This window comes from Rhinichthys klamathensis, unplaced genomic scaffold (assembly GCF_029890125.1).
Source record: "Rhinichthys klamathensis goyatoka isolate OS25496 unplaced genomic scaffold, OSU_Roscu_1.1 h1tg000262l_1, whole genome shotgun sequence".
NCBI lineage: Eukaryota > Metazoa > Chordata > Actinopteri > Cypriniformes > Leuciscidae > Rhinichthys > Rhinichthys klamathensis.
The window spans coordinates 2780415-2791546 of NW_026606783.1; the positions used below are offsets into that span (position 1 = coordinate 2780415).

An 11132-nucleotide genomic window follows, 5' to 3' on the forward strand; every position below is an offset into this window, starting at 1 on the left:
ATCATATAATGTCATAAAAATCATTACAGCTATAGACTGTTCTTTTATTCTGTGCAATAAAACTGCATTACAGTAGCATTGCTGAATGATTCCTGTAATGATGTAATCAAAGCATTTGTGATTATAAATTTGATCACATATCTAAAGGCTGAAAAGTCTTGGATCACAAAATCGGTATTTAAGCAGTTCAACAACACTCTTTTTCTTCTTTGAACGTATACACCGCACTCTTTAAATGGGCTGTAAAAGGAATCGATAGCACTCTGAACCTGTTTTATTGTTATGCTTCCCTGCTGTTTCTGGGTCTGTCTTCCTTCTGAACCATCACAATGTGTGCTCCATAGACATAAAAACTGGTTCTGAAAATTGAGTGCTAACAATTAGTCCAGCTTATGTTGGCAGGTTTATGTCTGGCTGATTTGAAATGGCTTGCCTGAGCTTGTTTGTGATCATCAAAAAGGAACATTGGCTTGGCAACACATGGGCACATCTGGATTAAAAAAACAGCAGCTCATCTGCAATTAATACCTGACCATCATCAATGCCCTGTTGCCCTAGTGTTTTATTTAAATATTTAATTTAATGAAATGTACTTATTATTATGCATTTACCATTATAAAATGTTGATTTGTTGATGTGTTGAAATGTGTTGAAATGTTGATGACAAAATAATTCATTTATAAGTGTTGAATGTTTTGTTTATTTGTTTAGCTGCAGAGGTGTAAAGTCCGGGTTCAGAAAGTAAAAGTCCTCCTCAGTATTTAGTTCCAATCACCAGGATTTGCTAAATAGCAGTTTTTCAGCCAGGAGAAATCAGCTGGCTGAGTTCATGGGTGGAATAAATATATGGCAGGACTTTTCCTTTCTGACCTCTAGACATTACACCTCTGTTTAGCTGTGAGCCTTTGCTTAACTTTGCTTTTAGCTGTAAATAATCAGTTATTTTAAATTAGGGTGTATTCACACCATGAAAGTCGATAGTTCACTTGCTTTGGTCCGGACCAAATCATTATTTTTTTTTTATTTTTTTTTGGTATGGTTCGCTTTCACACTGCTCTTTTTGCAAGTGAACCAAAATTTGTAAACAAAACCACACGTGTGCTAAGGTCGTCCATTCATTGGACAAGGATTCTCAAGTAGGGAAATCAGGAAGTGCAAAAAAGGCTCAGCATGGAGATATTTCGTACTGCAATATTTGTTATTTTACTAATTTTGTGTTATTCTGTACAAACGCAATATGAAGAAACTGCGCAGAAGACGGATAAGGTATAAAGTTTTGATTCATAGAGAGGGGCTATGTTCACACATTCAAATAATGAGATTCTTATATACTGCTAACAAGTGCTCCCATAAGAAATTTTACCATGGTATTTGTACCATGGTACAAATACCATGGTACTAGTACCATGGTATTTTTGACAGTACCATGGTATATTTATAGTACCATGGTACATGTACCATGATATATTTATAGTACCATATTACATGTACCATGGTATATTTATAGTACCATGGTACATGTACCATGGTATATATAATAGTATTTGTAATAGTACAATGGGACATGTACCATGGTATATTGATAGTACCATGGTACATAATAGCTATTTTTAATAGTACAATGGGACATGTACCATGGTATGTGTACCATGGTATTTGTACTATACCTACAACTGTCAAATTTACAATGGTACATGAAATAAAATATTTAGCTCAGGCAAATAAAAACACATAGTAACTGTAATTTTTTTTTACATTTTATTATTTTTCCCCCCGTAGATTTAGCAGGATTTTCTTTTCACTATCTTGGCCGCATTAGACAACTTCTGGCGGATGAATCCCTTTATTTCAGCATCATTCTTTTCGGGGAAGACAGATTTAACTTCTAAAGAGAGAAAATAAGTAAAGGAAAGGAGAACAGACAAGTTTGTAACTTATAATTTATTACATGGCTTGAATTCAAATGTAGAATGTGATGTAAACGTAATAATAACACGTGTTATTTCTTGAGACCGCTGCTAAAACACACCGTTGCCATGGACACTGTGTTCTTTAGCGGAAGCAATACAATCGTTTTTAAATCAATAAACTCCTTTTTAAATCAATATTTTGTGTAAAATTATTGATTTATTTGGTAGGTAACCATGAAATAAGCTGGATAATGTAGATGGAGGCGGTTGTTATAGCGAATACAACCCATTCAGGATCCGCTTTGGCCGAATTTATAATAGCTGCTATATTATGGAAGCCCGGGTTCGCTAGCAACCGCCTCGCTACATTATCCCTTACATATTATATAATATTAACTTTAATTATATTTTATCCGCTATAATTATATTTTATTAATCTCTATTTAACTATATATCGAATCTAAAGTTAGATTTGCCTGATAATATCTAACGTTATGCTGAGTGAAACTATAACTATAAGTTATTTACCATCATCAGTTGCCAATATCTTGGCAGTCCAAGCAGTCGTTTTTCCATTTTTAGACCACCATACCACATATTCTTTGTCCACATCAGGTTCATAATCACCCTCAATAAGGTTCAACCGGCCAACTTCAACTGTACGGTTACTAAATTCATAAAGAGCGTACATATTTCCAAAAAGATTGTTTGTTTACAATTCCCACTGCGTCTGTATCCTAGGCAACAAGAGAGGAAGCGCGAGTGCGAAGGTTGCCAACACAAATGCGCTATTTAGGTAGGGTATGTACCATGGTAAATCTGAGGTACCCACTATGTACCATAGTAACAGCTACAGTACCATACAATGTACCATGGTACCATGGTAATATCTGAGGTACTGCAGAATGCACCATGGTAATATCTGAGGTACTAGGGTATGTACCATGGTAAATCTGAGGTACCATACTATGTACTATAGTAACATATACAGTACCATATATGTACCATGGTACCATGGTAATATCTGAGGTACTAATGGTATGTACCATGAAGGTACCATGGTACTACTATGGTATACCATGGTACTACTATGGTATACCATGGTATGTACTATAGTTTATCATGGTAAACTTTCTTATGGGCTGTCAATGTTAACGCTTGCGATTTGTCCAGTTTAACGCAGCGTCATCCTTGTATTGTAACTATCGTTACATTATATGAACTGCAAAAGCTTTTTTTGCATCTATGCGCGATTAGACTAAAGAGAACGCGCTGTATGTGAATGTCCTGATGCACACACTCATTCATTCATTCCATTCCAATGATGCACACACGACGCGCAGAAAGACGCGCAACAGTATCGTGTGGCCAGACAGCGCGCCGAAATGGAATTCTCTTTCGCACTTAACCAACAATAACACAAACCATTATGCCAAAATCTCCGACTACGGAAGCCTTTTAACTCAAAGGCGCAGTGCTTTCTTGCAATTGGGTCGGTTCATGTTCACACCATAAACGAACCGTACCAGAGTTCGTTTGGAACCGTACCGAGACCACCTCTTCAGCTGGGTCTCGGTTCGGTTGTTTGGTCCGCACCCGAGTTCGATTGCTGTATTCACACCTGCCCAAAAGGTTCGCACCAAGGGGGGAAACGAACTAGAGTTCGATTCAATCGAACCAAACAAGGCAGGTGTGAATACACCCTTAGATTTTATTTATCTTCATATTTTTTTGTATTTAAATATATTAAATTTCAATTTATAAAATGTATTTCTCAAATCATAATATAATGACAGAGGGCGGTCAACACAAAATAAATAAGGTAGCATTATGAATATTCATATTGGTCTTTGCTAAGTCATGCTTTTTACATCTCTTAGCACATCTGACCAAAGCTAAAGTAAAGAAGCTAAATGTAATGCTCAAGTACAGAACAGTATTTGATTATAATGATTATTTTAATGTCTTTGGAATGTAAATAGCTAAAAATAGCTGCTCCAAATGAATTTATTAATAGCACAACGTTTCGTCCATCAGGTCTTCATCAGGCACAATTTTCAGTATGCAGACTTTTTTCTACACAGTTATCATGAGTCAGCTTTAAAATGCAACTCTCGCTCTGTGTGTGTGACTATGGGGTGAAAAGGTTGAAGACCTCTGGTTCATAAGCTTTTATGATATAGATATTCCAAACTGCTGCAGAAGATTAGCATGCGAGACATGCTGGTTGGATATCTGTGTGAAACTGAAAAACCTCCGGATCATTTGTTGGCTGCTGAAACGGTCTGTGGATCATATATATGAGAGCGGACCTGAGTGCCAGATCACTGTCTTATCTACATGGGCTAAAGTGTTGAGCCAGCATGACTGACATACAGATCAGATGACAAGAGCGCAATGCAAGCATGTTATATGCACATATAAGCTATCTACATGAAACAGCAAAATGGAGAGGAAAATAAGATAAAGAGAAGGCAAGATAAACAAGGTGTGTGTGGGTTTGTGTTCAATACAAACTACTGCTCAAAAGTTTGAGGTCTGCAGAAGTCTCTTATGCTTATCAAGGCTGCATTTATTTGATAAAAAATACAGTAAAAACAGTAATATTGTGAACTATTATTACAATTTAAAATGATTTATATATATTTTATATACTTTTTCGGTATGTTTTGATTAATAGTATTCAAAAGAACAGCATTTATTTGAAGTAGAATTGGAAATTGAGTAGGATTTATCAAAGACTGTCATAATTTACTCACGCTCATGTCCTTCTAAACCTGTATGCCTTTCTTCTGTAAAACACAAAGATCTTTTACATGCATTTACAGTAAATAAAACAATGCAAAAAAGCACAACAAAAATAGCATTGAAGTGGTTCACATGGCTTATATCTAGCTCTCCTTGGTGTGTTGACAGTAATGTACGATTTGTGAACGAATCTTCTTTTGAGTTAGATCATTTTAACCAATTGGTTGATCCTGTTTAGAAACTCACTCAGAATGATTAGTTCATGAATTGACTGATCTAAATTACTTGAGTTGCAGCTGTTCTCGGGTTAACAGCTCACAGAATATTATCAGTGACAGAAATTATTTTGGTCTGTTTGTCAACCACAGCTATTGTATGGCTTCAAAAAGACAAGGAATATAGAGCACAAGTAGTGTGGATCATCTTTACAATACTTTTATGCTGTTTTGTGCTCATTCTTTTAGCTTGGACGCTGCAGTATTTATTGTAATTGCATGGAAAATATCATATTATGTTCCACATAAGAGAGAAATTTATACAGGTTTGGAACGACATGAGGGTGAGTAAATGATGACAGAATGTTTATTTTTGGGTGAACAATATATTTGATGACAGTTGACCTGGATAGGCAGCTGAACATTCCAGCACACATCACCCAGTCCACGCATAGACCGGACATCATCCTGGTCTTGGAGTCTACGAAACAGCTTATCCTACTGGAGCTAACTGTGCCTTGGGAGGAAATTATGGAAGAGGAGCATGTGAGAAAGAGGGACTGAGGGACTGCTGGAGGCCTGACGCTGGAATTGATGGAAAACCAGGTGCATGCCAGTGGAGGTGGGTTGCCGAGGATTTGAAGGACATTCCCACAGCAAGGCTTATGGAATGCTGGGAATAACTGGTGCAAGCCGGAGAAGAGCCATCAGCAACAGCATGGAGGCTGCAGAGCGGGTATCAAGATGCCCTGTTGAGACCCCAAAATGCTATTTGGACACAGGAAAAGGCTTGATCCACCTCAGACGCCAGGAAACAACACTGATGATGATGTGTCAAAGTTTGTGCATCAGAGGTGTGGAGGGGTTTGGAATCGGTAGATGTGTCCTAAAAGAAGAAGCCAGGACGTCCTTGAAAGTCCTTTGAGAGTCAATGTGTTTGACCAATAGTAAGGGAGAGACACAGACTCTGTGAGGAGGAGTGTGTGTGTGCTGAGGTGTGAATAATAAACGCTAAAAATAGAACAGGAGGTGAACCTCCCATCCGCACCTACACTCAGTGCTCTTTATTGACCCCTCAAAATATGCATCTCTTTATGCATGTCTGCAAATGGGAAAGACAGTGATACACGCATGGGCAGGTTTGTGAACATGTAATTTGATTAGTATGCAAGCCTGCAGGTTTGAGATCTGTCTCGTTCTTGAAGCAACACACCAAACACTGTTTTCTGATTTTTGCCCTGCCTATTCCATGTCAAAGTCCGCCTCCACCATCCGCTTCCAGCATCACCGATTATTCCCTCTCTCAACAAGTCAGTGTGCTCTGTTTGAAAACATCCATCCATCCATCTCATCTTTGGCTTATGTAGTGGTATGTTTTAAAAGTCTGATTCCTGGGTGTTAGTTTGTAGCAGATCTATAATGCAGGAGGTGGAGAGGGTTTGACCCACTATGTCTCCACCATTGATCAGCTGGTAGATAAAGGTGGACCATAAGTCACTCCACAACAGGCTTTGTCTGTTTTTACGGCTCCCTCAAGACTGAGGCTGTATTTAGTCCAAAATCACTGCCAAATCTGCTCCTCCTTGATAAAGAGAAGCCTTACGGCAAGAAGCTAAGCAAAACAGAGCCAGGACAGAGTTGCTGACATTAATTACAGTTAATGCGTGGGCAGAATGGATGAGGTGAGAGGAAATTAATATTGATTCACCATATATTTCGGCTGGGTGGGTGCCTACGAATACCGTGTTTTCCTCTGCCTGTATAGCACTTTTTAATATGTGTGTGTGTTATATAATAATACATTCAAAACTAGGAATTATGTAAATATCTAGATAAATATAAAAAAAAGTTTAATATTACTGACTCAAATTAATTATATTAGGTAAACGTAATACTATAAAAACTATACTAACAATACTATACTATAACTATACTATTGAGTAAAATGCAGCCTTAAAGCAATAGTGAAATGAAATGAAAATTCTGTTCTCTATTTACTCACACTGTCATGTCGTTCCAAATCCATAATAAGACTTTCATTCATCCATCTTTGAACACTAATAGAGATATTTAATCTTTAAACGCTAAGATATTTTTCTTCTTTCCCTCCATTTAAAGTCCAGTACTCCACAACTTTGACACTTCAAAAAGTTTATAAAAAAGATTGCAAAAGATATATATAAGCAGTTTTAATACTGAAGAGACACAATCGCTTTATACGGTCAACAGATTTAATTTAGGCTTTTATTCATATACAGCCTAAACACTGTGCCTCTTCAGAAGACTTATATTAATCCACTCTTACATGGATTACTTTTTCAATGTCTTTATAAACATTTTGAAGTATCAAAGTTTTAGTGGAATGGACTTTCAATGGAGGGACATAAAACAAATTGATTTGTGTTTCGAAGATGTATGAAAATCTTAAGGCTTTGGAATGATATGAGAGTGAATAAATGATAACAGATTTTCATTTTTGGATGAACTACCTTTTTAAAGTCTAACTTCACCGATTTTATTGTTACAGTATTGGTAGTATGTAAATAAACTATTTTTACTCATTCTCCGTGTTATAGGCCTACCTGGACCGAGAAATTCCTGCAAAAAGACTTTTGACAGCTCCAGGACTTTCGTGAAAACTACAGATTATACTACCGCGTTTTTGTATCCCCGCCCACGGGATCACAGAAAATGGTAATGCAAAGGATGGTGGCTTTTATCCGTAATGGTCTTTGTAAATAAATACCATAAGAGATTATTTCCCAAAAGATGATCTCAGAAGTATAGAGTGTTGCATTTTAGCTGAACAAAAGCTCAACATACAGGTCAGACTCAGAGCTTCTGACTTGATGCCACTTAATGAGAGAACAGGCCACAGACCATTGCTATAGTCCTTGTGTGTATTACATAACCTTAATCATTCACACACTGGATGTATGTCTGTTCATCACCATAACAACCGTTAATGATTATCTAATATGACTGGGTGGGTTACTGCGTTGAATGCCTAGAGTCTAAAACACACAGATGTAGTAGTACTATATCTATCCTTGCGTTGCTGTGTAAGAGAATCCTAAAATGCTTATACCATGAGCTCAGACGGGAAAAGAGGGCTATTGATGGATGTAGATTGGTGGAGAGAGGACCCTCCTCTTTCTGACCCTAGCAAACCCTTTCACCACAAATCTGACGGTCACTCGTTCTTTTACTCATTTGCTTGTAGTCAGAGTTAATTAACTGAATTAGCCTTCTGGGGTCTGACACTTATAAAGAAGGACCTAAGTCAATTTTCACCAGCCCACAATGTGGGTGTGTGTCCACTTTTTTTTTTTATTTTTTTTTTTTTTTATTCATGTTCAATCAATATGTTTCTAACAGGAGAATTGCAACAATTACATCATAAAAATTGACAGGTAAGGTAACCTAAAACGTAGTAACATCTAAATGATCTGATTTCCAATAAAATATATTATTTAAAAGGACTAAACAGACTACATTAGGTCACAAAAACAAAAGATGGTTAAAGATCACTTTTCTGACTGAAGGAGATTCTGACGGGTAAACATTTTTTTAAAGAATGGGATCTTCTTTTCTTCTGACATTATTTGTAATGTCTCCTGTTTGTTTTAGTTTACTTCCCACAATGAAAAATACATATGTTCACTGTATTGGACTCCACAGACTAAAGCGTATTTCATGATAAGGTGTAGATAATGTCTAAGATGTTTTTTAATTAAATAATTTTATGCGAAAATAGAGCAACAACATTATGGATTTATATTAAAAACACACATGATATGTGTGAAAGTGTGTTATGTTATTTATACTATATTTTATGCATATTTTCTGTTTACCAACAAATTGCCATTTAGTTAAAGGGAGTTCACTTTGAAATTAATTTTTGGTATGTTTCAGCTTACCTCAAGGACAAAGATGTAGGTGTCTTTGTTTCCGCAGTAGTTTCAATTCTGATATTTTTAGGTCAAACCGTTCTTGTCTGTCATTCATATAATGCAGGTCTATGGTCACCACCTCAAAGAGCATGCACAAAGTAGTCCAAATTAAACATGATTTAATGACTCGTAAATGTAAGTACACATTGATGCCTAAGACACGAAACGAGCGGTTTGTGTGAGAAAACGAACAGTATTTATATCGTTTTTACCTCTTGTAACCACAGCCACGTCCAAGTGATCTGAGGGCGCGGGCGCTTCGGTCTGCGCAAGCGCCGGAAGTGATCTCTCGCGCGGTTGCGAAAAAAATTAAACGTTGTCTGTTGATATATCGAAATCGTCTTCCATTGCGATTTCCTGTATATCTAAATATGTTTAGATCTTCACAGTGAAAGGTAACACTTCTGAAATCTGTGTAAACAATGAGTGACATACACGCGCCCGACCAAAGCGCCCGCGCCCTAAGATCACTTGGACGTGGCTGTGCATGGTTACAGGAGGTAAAAACAATATAAATACTGTTCGTTTTTTCACACAAACCGCTCGTTTCATGTCTTAGGCCAATGTGTACTTACATTTACGAGTCATTAAATCATGTTTAATTTGGACTTCTTTGTGCATGCTCTTTGAGGTGGTGACCATAGACCTGCATTATATGACTGACAGACAAGAACGGTTTGACCTAAAAATATCAAAATTGAAACTACTGCGGAAACAAAGACACCTACATCTTGGATGCCCTTGAGGTAAGCTAAAACATACCAAAAATTAATTTCAAAGTGAACTATCCCTTTAAATTACTTTACAATACAACCCTCAATTCATGGTGATGACAGATGTGTAACATCTGGGTGGGAATCATTATATTCTTATTCTGAAGTAAAAAGAAACATTAAACTTTCTTTTCCCGTAGAGATTTAATAACATGCGTCAGGAGGTTAAAGACCCATGCCATATGTTTCTCCATGCACACTTCAAGCCATTTCAGCAACCTCGCTACATGAACATATCGATTTATCACAAGCGTTGCAACTATCAGATCCATTCCTGCGAGGTATTGCTGAGTGATCCTCACAAATTAAATGTTATCTTCTTCAAGCGGCGACCCCAGAGAGCCTCTAAAAATCACATTTCAGCAGTTGCGACGGTTGCGGCTCATTGCAGTAATGATGTGTATTATCATTTCGGTTTAGGCTACAGTGTCATAACCGCTGCTCAGCACTTCTGCGCACAATGAGAAACAGCCCAACATGCCGCCGCCGTGATTCTATATTAATGCGCTACGGCAACTTACAGGACGACAAGAAAATATAGACATAATATAAACCAAAAAATTCAGGTCACAAATGAAATATTAACACTGTTTGTATAGATGTAGTCCACCGCCCAGCATCTCTCCATCTCCAAAAGAGCTCATACATCCCTTATTCTATGGCAAGCCTATATGTACGACTAGTTTCGCGAATAAAAGCCACATAACTTACTTTTCACAATGGCGAGGATGCAGAAGAGCGTCCACAGAGCCATCATCTCAGCGAGGACGGGGAAGCATCTGCCGCGCGTGAACTGCTCTCTCCCGTGGGCGCGTGTGGTCGTGCGTATCGGAGCGTGACTTTGTCGAGGTGTACACGCGCGCTATGGTTAAATGAAAATTTCTTGCTTCTCGGCGTTATTCAGTACCTGGCATCGTTACGTCAGCGGCTCTGGGTTAGTGAACGTGTAGTTTCCCCCCGCGAGCGTGAGGGAATGGTTTTATGAGCAGCCAGGTAAGGTGAAGGACTCGTCGCGGTGCGCGAGAGAAGATGTGACGAGATGACAGAAACAGCAGCGCAGGGGAGGGGAGGGGAGGGGCGGGGGAGGCATACCTCAGATTCCCCTTCACTACATCCGGTTACATAGAATGTGTTTTTGTTACTAGGACACTTACTATTTCCTTTACAAGGTCATTTGGTCCACCTGAGGATTCATAGTGCATTCTGCATTTCATAGGGGGCTTGGCTTTTACTTTACAGTTACAGCACAATATTCGAAAATATTTTCTCCGTCTATATAGGACTTCAAAAGTAATAAAAAAATTGAGATTACAATTATAATCATTTCCAAAGTTCGTAAGAGTTAACATCATTCCGTTTAGGTCTAGCCTACTTCCAAAATGGTCATCAAGTGGTTGAGAATTGCAATCCCCGACATTTATGAATGTAGAGGTGCAGTATATTATGTGAGAGCCATAATAGATCTTAAGCTTTTTTTAATATGTTTGTGTGATTGTAAAACTATTTTTTACATGTTGAATGTCATAAAAGCAT

At 37.8% G+C, this 11132-nt stretch overlaps 1 protein-coding gene across 1 annotated transcript in view; it reads right to left on the reverse strand.

Moving 5' to 3' along the window:
- chrnb2 (cholinergic receptor, nicotinic, beta 2) overlaps positions 1–10650 on the reverse strand; it is a 43093-nt gene extending 32443 nt beyond the window's left edge. Inside the window, exon 1 of the mRNA XM_056267682.1 lies at positions 10311–10650. Within this exon, the coding sequence (XP_056123657.1) occupies positions 10311–10356 (46 nt within the window). The 5' untranslated portion in view covers positions 10357–10650. The remainder of the gene's footprint in view (positions 1–10310) is intronic.
- Positions 10651–11132: the final 482 nt, after the last annotated feature.